The sequence below is a fragment of the Haliotis cracherodii genome, unplaced genomic scaffold (genome assembly GCF_022045235.1).
Source record: "Haliotis cracherodii isolate W230 unplaced genomic scaffold, xgHalCrac1.p SCAF_11, whole genome shotgun sequence".
Taxonomy (NCBI): domain Eukaryota; kingdom Metazoa; phylum Mollusca; class Gastropoda; order Lepetellida; family Haliotidae; genus Haliotis; species Haliotis cracherodii.
The window spans coordinates 1,762,024-1,778,716 of record NW_027266266.1 but is presented as its reverse complement, the minus strand read 5'-3'; the positions used below and the strand labels follow the sequence as shown (position 1 = coordinate 1,778,716).

At 39.7% G+C, this 16,693-nt stretch overlaps 1 protein-coding gene across 1 annotated transcript; it reads right to left on the bottom strand.

Moving 5' to 3' along the window:
• Window positions 1–1,465: 1,465 nt before the first annotated feature.
• On the bottom strand, window positions 1,466–8,183 carry LOC139455209 (uncharacterized). Its single transcript, XM_071236754.1, has 4 exons — window positions 8,119–8,183; window positions 3,692–3,847; window positions 3,373–3,441; window positions 1,466–1,947 (listed from the first exon to the last, which is right to left on the bottom strand). Exons 1-4 carry the CDS (start codon window positions 8,171–8,173, stop codon window positions 1,475–1,477), a joined length of 753 nt encoding a protein of 250 aa, XP_071092855.1. The 5' UTR covers window positions 8,174–8,183; the 3' UTR covers window positions 1,466–1,474.
• Window positions 8,184–16,693: the final 8,510 nt, after the last annotated feature.

Here is a 16,693-nt window from a genome sequence, read left to right as displayed (position 1 = left end):
GTGTCACTTTGAGGTACTTGTGTAATCAATGTAACATGGTGTCAAAGCATGCTGAGAAACTGGACCTGTCTGCTGTCAAAAACAGAAAATATCTTACAGCTACAAGTTTTTTCATCATGCTTTTGTCTGTCGTCAGTTGTCTTGATACTCAGTGTACTACAGTACTTGTTGATATGACGACATGTCGATGTTACTTACGTGTATATGGGCCTATGGCATTTCATTCAATAAACCATTATTTGATTGATTGATTTAGATGATATGCTGCAATGTTCGACCTTTGTCAATTAGGAAACCATACATGTTAATTACCTTTTGTAATGACACTGACCAGAAGTTCATCAGTGGCGAAGCTAGGACCTTCAGCCAGCAATAACTAAACTGGCTGGTCAACGTGGACAGTCTGTCTTTACAAAATGTGGCAACCAAATGCTGCCTTTTGTGTCTCATGTACAGCAGTAACCTTAAAGACCCGTCAAGATCCGGTGTAGAATGGGTCTTCCATGCTTGTCATAAAAGGCGACTATTCTTGTCGTAAGAGGCGACTTTGATCGGGTGGTCAGGCTCTCTGATTTGGTTGATGCATGTCATCGTATCCCAATCAAGCATTTTATTACCTACGTGGTGAAGAAAACAGGTTTCAAGATACTCAATCCGTACGACACACGTGTGTCGCACAAGGTGAACCTCGTTTTATGCATTTTGATTGGATAACCGTGACCTCTGTCGAGGGTCCCAATGAGCCTGACGCACCCAACCACTTTTGCGACTTTCAATTTGATTTAACATAAAAGGTTAGGCGTGGTGAAATGAAGGTTTGCTGCGTACTAACAACAATGCACTTGAATTACCAAAAGTTGAAGAAATTCTTCAAAAAGCATCTTGAACGTCGATACTGTTATGCTTGCAAACGCAACAGTAGGAGCACATTGTTAATGCGTATTCATAGAAATGTCAACAATGCTCAAATTTGGGCATATGTCAATAGTCACTCGTGAACATTCTCTGGTATTTGACCTTGCTGTCAGATACCATAGAAAGTCCACTCGTTTCGTAAAAATGGTATCAAACGAGAATAGTGTAGTATTCTCTATGGATTGACGATAAGTTTTCAGCTATGACCATCAGCCAATAATACCTAAAATGACTGGTCAACGTGGTCAGTCTGTCCTTACATAATGAGACAACCAAATGCTATCATTTGTGACTCATGCACATCAATAAACTTACATACACAGTTTTAAATGGTGTATTTGTTTGGTTTGTTTGTTGTTAAAGCCTTAAGTCGCCCCTTACGACCAGCATTGTCGCCTGTCACGGCAAGCATGGGTTGCTGAAGACCTATTCTACACCGGATCTTCACAGTTTTCAATGGATATCGTTAGTCTTATGAAAGCTGAATGTGTTCAACGGATGTATGTAAGACACAGATAATGTACATATTTGACAGACGGTATGGTCTATATGGAGTGTTTTATTTTGTACAAACAGCACAGGACATCTCCCAGCCATTAACATATGGTGGACATGGCAGGGCACCACAGATAGACTCGACCAGGTACAGGAGATGTCCGTTTTTGTTTGCATGGCCTCCCTTTATGGATTCTGGATCTTCATCTACACACACATAATCACTTGAACCTGGGTGTTCAGTGGAACCCCCGAATAGGTACCCCTTGTACTCCAGATGCCACTCAGGGAAGCACTCATTCCTGGCAGGGACCATGACAGCACTCCTCCTGTGACGACTGCGGCACACCACACAAGGTACATCATGTTCAAACATGTTTCGTAGTGGAAGAGAGGGATGTTCAAGTTGATACTCAGTTCCATAAAGATAACTGCGTGAACCAGTGGTAGAATGATTGGCGTAGATCGGAGAGTCAGGAAGGCACAGAGTTGTCCCTGGTCCACCCTTGGCCGTGCAATGGCTTCCTCCTGCATAACCTGGGAGATTGAAAGGGACTAGCATTTATTTGTGTTTTAGTCAAATCAAATAGTTGCCTGGAAACCAAACAATTTAGAGAATACTTGTGCTCATCATATTGTTAATGCTTTGATAAGTCTTAGTTAATCAATTTGCCGAGTCTTTAGCAAGACAAGAGGTGAATTCTATTTATCATATTTAATCTGAAAGGCTACCCTTTTACAAATATAAAACGTCAACCCCCGAGAATACTCAATTTCGATTGTTCACAGAAACAGATTCAATTGGGTGTAAAAGGCAAAATAGTAGTGAAATTATGTAAATGGATAGCAGAAAAATATTGATGTTCGCAAAGCGGGTACTCATGTCCATTTCTACCAGCAACCGCGAATGTAGACCATGTACAAAGTATGTTGATATCTCATGTGGATAAAATGATGTAAAATCTCACAGCAACAGGTAAACCAAGTACAACATACGTTTGTAAGCAAATGCGAATACATTTCTCAGCGTGATATACGTGGCCACGTGATCCTTATATCGAGAAATATCACGAGATAATAGTAAAATGTTTGCCAGCAGAGATTGCTGACACCAGAAATGTGGACATGCTTACGGAACATAATGCTGGGCTGCTACCTTGGGCTTGGCATGTTTACTGAAGTTGTATCAGATATGTATGCGTGATGATCAGGGTTAATCATGGATGTTTTGGAAATCTGCATGGTTTGATGTAGCGTAGCCTTATTGTCATTTCATCAACTTTATATTCTGCTTTCTCTGATGCTCTTCGAAATCATAGAACGAGCTTAAAAGGGGATAAAACAAGGATTGGCCGGCAATATATGCGTCTAAGTGAGGTATGCACGAAGCATGGTATCTCAGTAGGCTAACACTATGCATCAGTCAGGGCTCGCACAAGCAGCCACACACAATCTTGAACACAATATTAAACCTCATCTCATCTCACCTTATTAATAGCATCGTTGACACCAAAGAGTTTGCTTTTGATATAAGAATGGAGATAAACATACTGTGTCTCAAGTGTAGAGCTAGGTTACCAGTAGATTTAACTGTGCAAGATTAAATTGGGAATCGAATGCACAGCAGCGTTATCTATCCAAAATGCATATCTTATATGTGATTTATATACCGAAAAAAATTGATCGAAAAGAATTCGTGTAAAGTACATTCATGATTGTTGAAACATGAAATGGGGTATATTCGATATTGGCCTTTATATATTATAACGAAGAAAGGCAAAACAGAGCCCTGATCAAGAGAAGACTTACTCTTCCATTTAATAAGTTTACTTTGATTCAACTGACACCCTGACAAGTTTTAAAATGTCATAAAATCAAACACATTTATGACCCCATTTGGAAAAAAACATTTTATTTACATCCTTTTGACGCTCCGAAAAAGTATCTCTCGAAATGTTTCACCTTTATACATGACATCATTTCCTGACGGACATGTTGTCTTTCCCCACCGAGTGAACACAGCTCCCCCACCTGGAAAGAACATAGATTCCAGTACAGACAAATAAATACATGGCGGGGAGAGACATGCATATTTGATACTTTTCGCATTTTTTGCTGTATTATTCAAAGTACATGAGATAGTGTGAACGGTTGAATACAGACGTCGGCAACATAATTTTCATGAATTGAAAGCAATGATCAAGTATTGAAATCACCATCTTATATATACCTTCCTGACATCAAAGACTAAACACACACAGAAACACAAAGGCGTGTTTACCCGAGCTGCTACTTATTGGAGTGGAGGTAACTGGCTGTAGAACCTTCTTCCCCAGATAGAGGCTCAGCAGCGACTTCAGCTCATGCAAGAACTGCCGGTTCGTGGAAGCCGAGCACGGAGTAATGACATCAGTATTGTTTTTCTTCACGGAAGCACCTACAAAACTCAAAACAAAGTTTGTATATAGTAATTTGATAACGTTATGGTTTTTTGCCGCTGTTAGCAATATTCTAGCAATATCATGGTGGGGACAGCAGAGCTTCACACATTGTACCCATGTGGGGAATCAAACTTGGGTCTTCAGTGTAAGGAGCGAATGCTTTAACCACTAGGTTACCTCACCGCTCCCATCGCTGTGACAATGGTGTTATCACAGTTGATATGTGTACTTGGATACACTACACATATGGAGAGGCATCCAAATTAGTGTGGCCACACAGTTAGCGTTAATAACAATATGAAGTGCATACCTATGATTTTCTATAACATATGTTAAATCAGCTGTCATCCTTATATTGTATGTATATTTTAAGTATAGTTTTTGTTTGTGCATCTGTCTGTTAGTCTATCAGTTTGACTCACTGTGGTAGATATTTACAAATAAGCACAAATATGTCGGGAAATCCGACTTAACATCAGTTGAACTATATTTTAGACGCACATTAGCATTGAATTTAATTTCTGAAGACAGTAAGATTGAAGGAAATTGTGAGAATTTAGGGTTTTTAAATGAAATTTACAACACATCCAATTTCTATTGTCCAAGGAATGAATATACTGGTTAATGACGCTCTCAAGCGTCGTATATCTGACCTAAGATACATAGACATATCTAATCGATCACTATTTTGTATTTTGTAACAGTTTACATGTATAACATTTGTCTGCATAATTTACATGCATCATTATCAATATAATTGTCATTTCTTAATCGGACGAGCACGTATTCGGCGTAACATTCAAATCTGTTGACCGTCAAAACAATGCAAACGATACAAACAGTGGACTGATAATACTGACACTTATTTCTCAATGTATAAATCATGTAATTCATTATGTGTTCGGAGGGCACGGGTGGCCCGGTCGTTTCGCTGTGCAGAGTTGTGTCCCTTGGGCACGCCAGAAATCAATGATTGTGAGTTGGAATCCCAGTTCGCCCCGATTATGTTTGTAGGTTTGTCAGCACCATACCCGTGCTCGTGGGTTTCACCAAAGTGGTAAACATTTAAGACCTGCATCATTTAGGGCTTTCCTTCCACATTAAGCTGACACGCCGTTTAAAAATTGGAACGTTTCTGTTATCATAATCATAACCAATGCAGTGAAAAATATACTTGTGTACTGATAACTGGACCAATAATTAGAAAAAGCTTTACACAACTCACTCACTCACTAATTATGTGTTCCAGTTCAATGTATCTTTTAATGTTTCAGTTTTAAGTATGAATAGCGAAACAAATTCACAAATATCTTAGAGCATGTTAGTCTAAACACGAAGAGATGTAACTAATATCATCCTACACAACGCTTCTATCGACGACGGGGGTGGGGAAGTGAGAGGGGGAGGGTGTGTGTTTGTGGTGGTAGGCATAAAACTACTAACTCCTATAAAAGGGACAATTAAGTTTCCAAATAATTCGCAAATAAGTCGTGGACTTTCTGAGGAGTTTTAGCGAAATAAAGTAAAAGCAAAAGACTTTTCCGTTATAGTGCATTTGAATCTTTCGAATTAACTACAGTACAAGAAAGTAAACAGTGCTTGTATACAAACGAAACGAGATAGCATTCTGTATGAATATCTAACAAATTTATCTCTAACACAAAATGTTGAAAGTTCGAGGCATAAAAGTCAAAACAGCGGTGAAAATTATAGGAATGAAGCCCTGAAAAGGAGCAAAACAACTCGTTAATGTACGAAATTATGAGAATTATCTATTATTTTCTAGCATTATCGCTTTCTCACTTTGGTGCTTCATCCCTTTCTTTCTTTATCGTTTCTTTCTATATTGCTTTCTCGCTCCATTGCTTTCTTACTTGTTGCTTTATCGCTTTCTTTCTTTATCGCTTTCTCGTATCGTTTCTCACTTTCTCGTTCTATCTCTCTATTGCTTTCTCTCTATATTGCTTTCTCCTCTCTTGGTACCCATTTCGCATCTCGTGTTATTGCTTTCTCGCGGCCGTAATTGAGGGCGACAAAGCTATGTTCCCCCTCAGCCACCATAGTATGCTACTTGTTGGTTGCATGAGACATTAGGCATGCTCTTTCATCGTGCAACAAGTTATATGTGTGTCAAGACCACATGATATTCACATATACGCTTTCTAAGCAAGCATTGCGATTTTGACACAGGGCCCAGATGAAATATAAATATAAAATGAAAACAAACCCATGTTCTGTAAACGTTTCAAACCTCCCATTTAACACCCTTTTGCATTTTCTGCCAGTACAATCGATCCATTTTCCTTGGTGGTGCATGCATTGGCTGAGATTATGAAGAATATGCATGAGTGAAAAATCATTCCAAGAATTGAGGATTCAATAATATTTATGGATCACAATGATTGGAAAAATGGAGCAAGAATTTTGACCTGTACCGCCGTGACAGACGCAACATCGCGCACAGCGGTGACAATATTTTGTTTTTAATATTCCTTGGATGAAATTGGCCACAATTGTTTTGTATCTTCAAAGGATGCACCAAGTTTAATCACAAAAGTTATAGGAACAGATGCTCACTTTGTATGTTAAGATTGCATAATTTAAAGTATTTGATTTAAACAATAAACATTGACGATGCGAGACTTGTCAAATCAATATCAACGAACAGCCAATCTTTTTATCTGTCCATTTAAGACATTTTTCACAGCAAAGTTTTCTCTTGCATCGAAAAAAACTAGCACTCTGTTCTTTTTATCCAATATTTGTAATGCTGTGGAGGAATATGGGAATATATAATGTAACTTTATTTTGTAGTGTCCATTTCAATACCAATATTTGCCTGGAAAAGTTTGATCACTCATGATCAAACAAATACGAAATATATTGTGAGATACAACAACCGAGTTACAATGGGCTTCAATAGCTCAACGAAGTCTTGCCCTTCTTCATTGAACATAAGTACATCTCTCTACATCAAGTTATTTTTCATATCGAATGAGTAAAGTAAATCATAACAAATTGCTAACATAAGTCATTGTGTATTTCAGACATAGGGCAATATTGTGTTTGCTCACGGTTTAAGTAAAACAGTCAAATACAAACATACATCACGCAATATGTTTATATATGTGCAATTAAAAGTTGCTACATTGAAGTTATGTTTATGCAAAACAGAATCATCGACAACATTTAGCACTATTTCTGTTCTAATTCGTTCTTAGTTTTGCAATAAAGTTTTTACACCATGAGTTAGAACAAGAGGTATGTCACATATCCATCATGTTTGAGGTGGGCCTGGTGTCATTTGACCATAATTCTCCTACAATGTTCAGTACTTCAAATATGTTTCAGAAGTAACAAAAAATCATGTCTCGCGAGACAAGAGGTGTTTGCAACTCATCGCTGTGTGAACGCCAAATTGCTTACAACTGCAGTTTGTATAACTTATTACATACAACAAGATATAGCTACTACTTGTGTGAATGCCCCTCAAGTAATTTTACCTCGCTTCCTCAACAATTTATGTGTTATTGAATGCGTTTGACAAAATTTTACACGTTCAATATTCAGATCAATTTCTATAAAAGCAACATAACATCTGTAATGTGAAATGACTTGAATCGTGATTTTGTTTTTATAGACCACGTTCGTTAGTTATTCAACGTTTGCTAAATTTCGACAATCCATATCATTTTCTGAGTTTATCATCTCCATATTGTTTGCCCCTGTGGCAATTCCTGGTCCTCCATAGCCTATGATGGTCGTAAAAGGCAACTAAATGATCGGGTGGTCAGGCCCCGTCACATTGTTGGTGCCTGCCATCATACCCAGAAGACATGGATTGTTCTTCATGATATCAATCACTGGTTTTTCTGATCCGCCGCCATATAGCTTGAATATTGCTGAATGTGGCGTCAAACAACAAACCCAATCCCCCTAAGATAGCCCACGAGTTCATAAGAAGTTCGTAAGAAGATAACAACCTTTGGGTCATAACACTACTGATAACCTTTCTTGATTTACGAGACAAGTGCAAACATGGTTGAAATATTTTATTGTGTCCTCAATAGTTCAAACCTGTTTACGACAGATTTAAAAAAAGAATTGTGCTAATATATTATGGCATCACTATTGTTCTTTGTTGGAAGTGTAAGGTATGTTGTTGTGAACTACAGGTGGCTACAAATAACACAACTACTGGTTAATAGTTAACATCTTCAACACACGCATTATGATAATTCATAAAGAAGATTGAAACTATAGTCACCTGTGACAAGTTCCAGGCAGAGGAGGAGGATGAACGTTGTATGCAGCATCGTCATTGTCTACATTCCACACAGACGGTGAAGGTAGAGCGGGGAGACATATATACTCATCTACCAGGACCTAACACTTACTCGTGCATCATACTTCAGAACAAATGTTACCAAACATTGCAGTTGATTGAAAGATAAATATCACACTCAAGTAGGGTGTGAAGGAATCATTTTTCATATTTTTAAACAGTGGCTGCAGACATATATCCTATGTGTTACATTTACAAAGTCAAGCAAAGTAAAAGTCTGAAAACGTGATTTATGAATTTCTGCATAAAAACAAGTTACATGCGTTGCACTGTATGTACCCACATAAAAAACATTTTGAGATGTATGGCTATATGAAATCGGCTGTTCAAGCATTAGGAGACACATGCGAACAAAATGTTGACCCACATTGTACATGTTTACAAAAGTTCGTGCTGTACATACCTACATGACCTTCAGTAAATATCCTCACACAGAAAATGACAAGGCCTGATGTGATATTGCTAGAATATTGGTAAAGAGGGCGAAAATCCATTCTGATTAAATCACTTACTCGTCTAACACGAACATGTTATTAACCCTTGCGAGCTACTTTTAATAATTCATGGTTGCGCCTCCAACAAATCCAAAGCATTTGTTACATGTTTGTTCATTCATTGTAAAAGAAGTGCCATCATAAATTTGTTATATACATTAAATATAGAATGAACCACAAATGTATTCTGCTTGAAAATACTTTACAAATCATTTGCTTTCTACAAACACTAAACATGGAACCTGATCCAACACATAACGATAACATGCCTCATTCCTTTTTCTAAATTCTTTGCTTATTCATTGTATTTGAGCTGGTAAAGAATTGTCATCTTTATTTTGTGTACATTAAATATAGATGTTTACAGCAGTGAAGGTTAACTGATGCATGCTGAAACGTTGATATTATCTCTGTTTAGTTATTGATGAATGCGTAACAGAAAGCAACATGAGACACTGATAGGAAACGCATCATGCTAGGGTGTAATTGCGACTGTACATTTCATGCTATAGTGCACTACATGATACACATCTTTACACCTGGCCTTGATTACTTTACGTATCATGTATCAGTACACAGGCCTAAATGGCTGTGTTGACAAAACCAGCAAGTGACAGCTGTTGGTAATAAATGTAGCATTGCCTCTGCCCCAGCACTGAGTGTGCACACCACACGCGAGTTTCTTCACCTTCGTGTTTGTGATTATGCTATACAACAATAGTCACAATTTTTGTTGTTTTAATTCTATGTGACAATTGCATATCTCTATAACAAAACTTAAAATAATCAGCTGAAAGTATCGTTGGAATACTTATGGTAATGAGATGTCTGCATATCATAGAGGATGCAGCATGTTGGCTAAATCAGCTAACATTATTGACAGTGCAGTAACAGGTGAATTGTCAGTTTTTCGGAGACAGATGGCTATGTTTTGGAAGATGTACTTCGTTAAGGGTTAACTAAACACAAGAACGGAAAGTAGGGTGTTCTTATGTGAGAGTTTAATTTTTCAATCAAATATTCTAAATGTGTGAAATACTAGGTAATCATTCTGAAGTATGAAAGTGAATGAAACTGCATGATAAGAGCGTCCATAAATATACATAACCATTTGTGTTGTTTTACACAGACAGGGACATTGTACAAAAATGAGGGTTGTATGCAATCTAGTTCAATACTTTAGATAATTGAAAGATGTTCCATTGGAAGTGAAAGGCAAAATAGTGGTGAAAATTATTATTGACGAATGAATAACAGAAGAGAAGATGAGACAATGACAGGACACACATCATGCTATGGTGTAATTACAACTGCATCACTAAAAATGAGTGGTGACTCCAGGTGTTCGTGCAAAGGGTAAGTATGTTCCGCCACTAACACTTTAACAAATAAAAACAAATGTAGGTTTTTGTTTGCCTAAAGCCACGATGAGAATATTCAATAGATATCAGTAAAGGGAAAAGTCCCTTTTCATTGCCACAAGAAGTCTCTGTTTAAGTCGATTGTATGATTCCGACAATGTCATGTCATTTATGAATAACTATCAGGCAGTGATGATTCCAGGTGTTCGCGAAAAGGCGAGCGTATCTTGCCCAACCGATGTCATCCGTCACAAACACATGCAAGGGCAAGTCAATTGACCACCTGAAAAAAACCCACAAGAAATATGGTACAAAATAGGGAATTGCATCGGACTTCATGTTTGTCACTGATGCGTTAAATTTGGAAATGTCCTCAACATAAAACTGTCCACCATAAAACATGTTGAAAGCTTTACTGAAGCTTTGAGTCTTGTAAACTGGATCAAACAACTTCTGAGCAAGAGTTGTATGATGCTCTTTATTATCCTAGTAAAATATACCTCAAAATTTGTGAAATGCATAAGTAGACACCAAGAGTAGAGTGATTGAAGGAGTATTGTTTTGAACCGCCATAAGCAATATTCCAGCAATAACAGGGCGGGGACAACAGAACAAATGGGCTTCACACTTTGTGAAGATGTGGGGAATCGAACCCGGGTCTTCGGCGTGACGAGAAAACGCTTTAACATCCCAGGCTACCCCAACCCCCTGTCATACAAGATCGCATGTCATCTGTATGTGGGACTGTCTCTCATCTGTGTATGGAGTTAATGCTTAAATCACTCTGTAGAATGTCCACGTGCAAATTATAAGGCCTACCATGCCAGGAGTGTAACACAACATTTAATAAAGAAGATGTAATATTCTCCTCAGAATAACTTATTTATACTTTCGAACATTGGTATTGTGAGTTGTTTGACCGCACTTTGTATTTCCCAACACGAGCTGTTTTATTATTATTGACATGGCTTTTCATCTTTTCTGAGCCTCATGTAAACAATTACACAAACGCCTAGTCAGCAATAACGGATGTTATATAAGCTAAACTTCATTCGTTAGTAAGCAGAATCTACTAATCTTTTCTGAGTTTCATGCAAGCAATTACACAAGCATGACATTTTGGTAGATTCTATGTCAGCAAAAACAGAAATACATGAAAGGTTTTCAAAGCTAAACTTCATCTACCAAATACGGCTTCACAGTTGAGTGCCCGAGTCACAAACATCCACACTCACATATTGATTTATACACCGTACTCTGTCTGCCTGCATGAACATGCCCAACTGTTGACCAGGTGTTGTCACACGGGTTACGTGAGTAGCACGTGTCAGCAGCGGCCGTCGATCTTCCCTCTATGGTCCACTATTCAGTGTCTCAACTAGTACCAGTATCTTGATGTTTTCTGTCAGTTTCCAAGGTGTTCCTGTTTCGGGGCTGCATGTGGTACATATTTTTGGAAGTGACATTAACTTCTGATTCCATCTCAACAATGTGGACGACAATAACTGTCAGAGTGACTGCGATCGTGCTGCCAACGTTTTTGTCACAGCCACGCAGTGATACGATGTAAACATTACCGCTTAAAACGTTTGCATTTTGGTGTGAATTCTGGTTCCCTTATGTTGTGTATGTGATACTTTTGATTTTAATATTATTTGACATACAAGACGGGATAGTGAGTGAATTAAAAGGAGGAGCCACTGAACGGCCTGTTTGTCGAATAATCACAGCAGTCATAATAACACAGAATGTCTAATACATCAGTCATCAGGCAGTAAAGGATTAGTCGAACCGAAATAAAATTATTATGTACAGACCTCATGTGTTGGCTTCGTGGTAGTGATTTCACTATAACTCTGTCGTGCCCTAAGCGTCACCTAGTAGACAACAGATGATGACTGAACATATTTTATTTTATAAGTATGTTCTGTGAGATGGTAATGTGATCAAAGGTCAGGGGCCAGAGATGAGTTGTATACATCCATGACATCAATGTTGTCGTATTATAGCACACGTCCATAGCTGTCAGCGGTATATTGCAGGAGACACACAAGGAGCTGTCAGCGGTATTGCAGGAGACACACACGGAGTGGTTAGTGTTATTGTAGGATACAACACAAAGAGTTGTCTGTGTTATTGTAGGAGAAAAAAAAGTGTTGTCTTTGTTATTGTAGGAGAAACGCACGGAGTTGTCTGTGTTATTGTAGGAGACACACACGCGGAGCTGTCAGTATTATTGTAGAAGACAAACACGGAGCTGTCAGCGTTATTGCAGGAGACACACACGGAGTTGTCAGTGTTACTGTAGGAGACACACGTATTTGTCAGTCTTATTGTAGGAGACACACAAGGTGATGTCAGTGGTATTGAAGGAGACACACGAAGTTGTCTTTGTTATTACAGGAGACACACACGTAACTATCAGTGTTGTTGTAGGAGACACACGCGGAGTTGTCAGTATTGTTGTAGGAGACACACGCGGAGTTGTCAGTATTGTTGTAGGAGACACACACCCAGCTGTCAGTATTGTTGTGGGAGACACACGCGGAGCTGTCAGTGTTGTTGTAGGAGACGAACGGATTTGTCTGTATTGTTGCAGGGGACGCACACGGAGCTGTCTGTGTTGTTGCAGGAGACACACACGGAGCTGTTAGTATTGTTGTAGGAGACACATACGGAGTTGTTAGTATTGTTGTAGTGATTTCACTATAACTCTGTCGTGCCCTAAGCGTCACCTAGTAGACAACAGATGATGACTGAACATATTTTATTTTATTAGTATGTTCTGTGAGATGGTAATGTGATCAAAGGTCAGGGGCCAGAGATGAGTTGTATACATCCATGACATCAATGTTGTCGTATTATAGCACACGTCCGTAGCTGTCAGCGGTATATTGCAGGAGACACACAAGGAGCTGTCAGCGTTATTGCAGGAGACACACACGGAGTTGTCAGTGTTACTGTAGGAGACACACGTATTTGTCAGTCTTATTGTAGGAGACACACAAGGTGTTGTGGGAGACACACGCGGAGCTGTCAGTGTTGTTGTAGGAGACGAACGGATTTGTCTGTATTGTTGCAGGGGACGCACACGGAGCTGTCAGTGTTGTTGCAGGAGACACACACTGAGCTGTTAGTATTGTTGTAGGAGACAAACACGGAGCTGTGAGTGTTGTTGCAGGATACACACACAGAGCTGTCAGTGTTGTTGTACTGAGATGTCGGTATGAATGTAGGAGACACACGTACATGTAAGTATCGTTGCAGGAGACACACGCGATGTTGACTGTACTGTTCAAGGAGACGAACGGAGTTGTAATTATTCTTGTGGGAGTCACACACGGAGTTTTTAATATTGTTGTAGGAGACACACACGGAGTTGTCACAACTGTTCGAGGAGACACACTCGGATCTGTCAGTATTGTTGTGGGAGATAAACTTGGAGTTGTGAGTATTGTTGTAGGAGACACAAACTGAGCTGTCAGTATCGTTGTTGGAGACACATGGAGTTGTGAGTATTGTTGTAGGAGACACAAACTGAGCTGTCAGTATCGTTGTAGGAGACACATATTGAGTATTGTTGTAGGAGGCACACATAGTTGTCAGTAGTGTTGTCGGATATACATCGAGTTGTCCGTAGTGTTGTTGGGAAAGCACTCGGAGTTGTCAGTAATTGGCGTATGAGACTCACAGAGTTGTCAGTATTGTTGTTTGAGACAAGGAGTTGTCAGTATTGTCGGTATGAGTAAACCAATGTCATGGCAGCCACGCATGAGCACACACATGTTATTTCAGTCAGTCATGGATTAACCAATGTCATGGCAGTTAGTCATGAACACATTAATATCATGGTAGTAAGTCCTGAGCACACCAATGTCTGTGCAGTCAGTCATGAGTACACCAATGTCATGGCACTCAGTCATGAGTACGCCAATGTCATGGCAGTCAGACATGAGTACACCAATGTCATGGCAGTCAGTCATGAGTACACCAATGTCATGGCAGTCAGTCATAAATACACCAATGTCATGGCAGTCAGTCATGAGCACACCAATGTCATGGCAGTCAGTCATGAGTACACCAATGTCATGGCACTCAGTCATGAGTACACCAATGTCATGGCGTTCAGTCATGAGGACACCAATGTCATAGCAGTCAGTCATGAGTACACAAATGTCAAGGCAGTCAGTCATGAGTACAACAATGTCATGGCAGTCAGTCATGAGTACACCAATGTCATGGCAGTCAGCCATGAGTACACCAATGTCATGGCAGTCAGTCATGAGTACACCAATGTCATGGCACTCAGTCATGAGTTCACCCATGTCATGACGGCCAGGCATGAGTACACCAATGTCATGGCAAAAAGTCATGAGTACACCAATGTCATGGCACTCAGTCATGAGTACACCAATGTCATGGCGGTCAGTCATGAGTACACCAATGTCAAGGCAGTCAGTCATGAGTACACCAATGTCAAGGCAGTCAGTCATGAGTACACAAATGTCATGGCACTCAGTCATGAGTACACCAATGTCATGGCAGTCAGTCATGAGTACACCAATGTCAAGGCAGTCAGTCATGAGTACACCAATGTCATGGCAGTCAGTCATGAGTACACCAATGTCATGGCACTCAGTCATGAGTACACCAATGTCATGGCAGTCAGGCATGAGTACACAAATGTCATGGCAGTCAGTCATAAGTACACCAATGTCATGGCAGTCAGTCATGAGTACACCAATGTCATGGCAGTCAGTCATGAGTACACCAATGTCAAGGCAGTCAGTCATGAGTAAACCAATGTCATGGCAGTCAGTCAGGAGTACACCAATGTCATGGCAGTCAGTCATGAGTACACCAATGTCATAGCAGTCAGTCATGAGTACACCAATGTCATGGCAGTCAGTCATGAGTACACCAATGTCATGGCAGTCAGTCATGGGTACACCAATGTCAAGGCAGTCAGTCATGAGTACACCAATGTCATGGCAGTCAGTCATGAGTACACCAATGTCATGGCAGTCAGTCATGAGTACACCAATGTCATGGCAGTCAGTCATGAGTACACCAATGTCATAGCAGTCAGTCATGAGTACACCAATGTCAAGGCAGTCAGTCATGAGTACACCAATGTCATGGCACTCAGTCATGAGTACACCAATGTCATAGTAGTCAGTCATAAGCACACCAATGTCATGGCAGTCAGTCATGAGCACACCAATGTCATGGCAGTCAGTCATGAGCACACCAATGTCATGGCAGTCAGTCATGAGCTTATCAATGTCATGGCAGTCAGTCATGAGTACACCAATGTCATGGCACTCAGTCATGAGTACACCAATGTCATGACGGCCAGGCATGAGTACACCAATATCATGGCAGTCAGTCATGAGTACACCAATGTCTGGGAAGTCAGTCATGAGTACACATATATCATGGCGGTCAGTCATGAACACATTAATGTCTAGGTAGTCAGTCATTAGCACAAAAATGTCATGGCAGTCATGAGTACACCAATATCATGGAAGTCAGTCATCAGTACACCAATGTCTTGGTGGCCGGGTATAAGCACAACCAGACTGAGTGCTTAAAGTGCTCATTACGGAAGCGGCAAATCACATATACCCCCTTGGATGTGTGATATTAACGAGTTACTGCGAGATGTGGCGGTGGCTATTGTGGAAGCTACAAATCACATATTCTTCCTTGAAAGTGTGATAACAACGAGTTACTGCGTGATGTGACGGTGGCTATTGTGGAAGCTACAAATCACATATCCCTCCTTGGACATGTGATAGCAACGTCTAAATGCGCGATGTGACGGTGGTCATTATGGTAGCTACAAATCCGACGTGCGTCAACATGTCAGATGCCGGATGAAATCGTCTTTACATATTGACTATCAGTACTACAGGACGAATGAAGGATTACACTGAGATAATGTAATTCAATAGAGAATTGATGATGCTTTCAGCAGGACTGTCTCAGGTATAGGAAAATAGATGTGTCGTATATATTTGAGCCACGATGTAAGCTGTCTATGCCTTCTGTGTGAACGGATCAGCATTGTTCCGTTACACTGAAGCATAGTAAAATCACCAAAATTAAATTTAGAACTGCCCTTCACATCTGCACCCTAAAACGTTCTGAAAGCTTTACAAGGCCTTGAATCTTTTGACCTTGATCAAACAACTTGTAGGACCTGTATGACGCTCTTTGAAAGATTCGAAGAAAGGGCATGCTCGATTGTATCTTAAGTTGTGAAATGTTGAAACTAAAGGTTCAAGCTGCTTGAAACGGCTCCATTATGTAGCGAATGTTGACTATTTGAAGTAATGCGTCTGGTCATATATATTTGTGCATATGTTTTTAGGCACTCTGATTCTTTGTGCATAGATCTTAAAATATATTTTTTCATTCTTGTTGATCTACAACTTAAATGTCCAATTTGGGTTAAGTATTGCTTGAAAATACCAGCAAAATGACTTTGGGTGGACATTGATCAGCCCTCGGTAATGATGTAACATGTTGATACTTGCACAGCTCCGCAGAGAAGAGATTATCCATTTATTTAATTCTTAACTTACGCCCAATGGAATTTGTTTCGGAAGTTAATCGAGACTGATTCCTCTCTGGCAT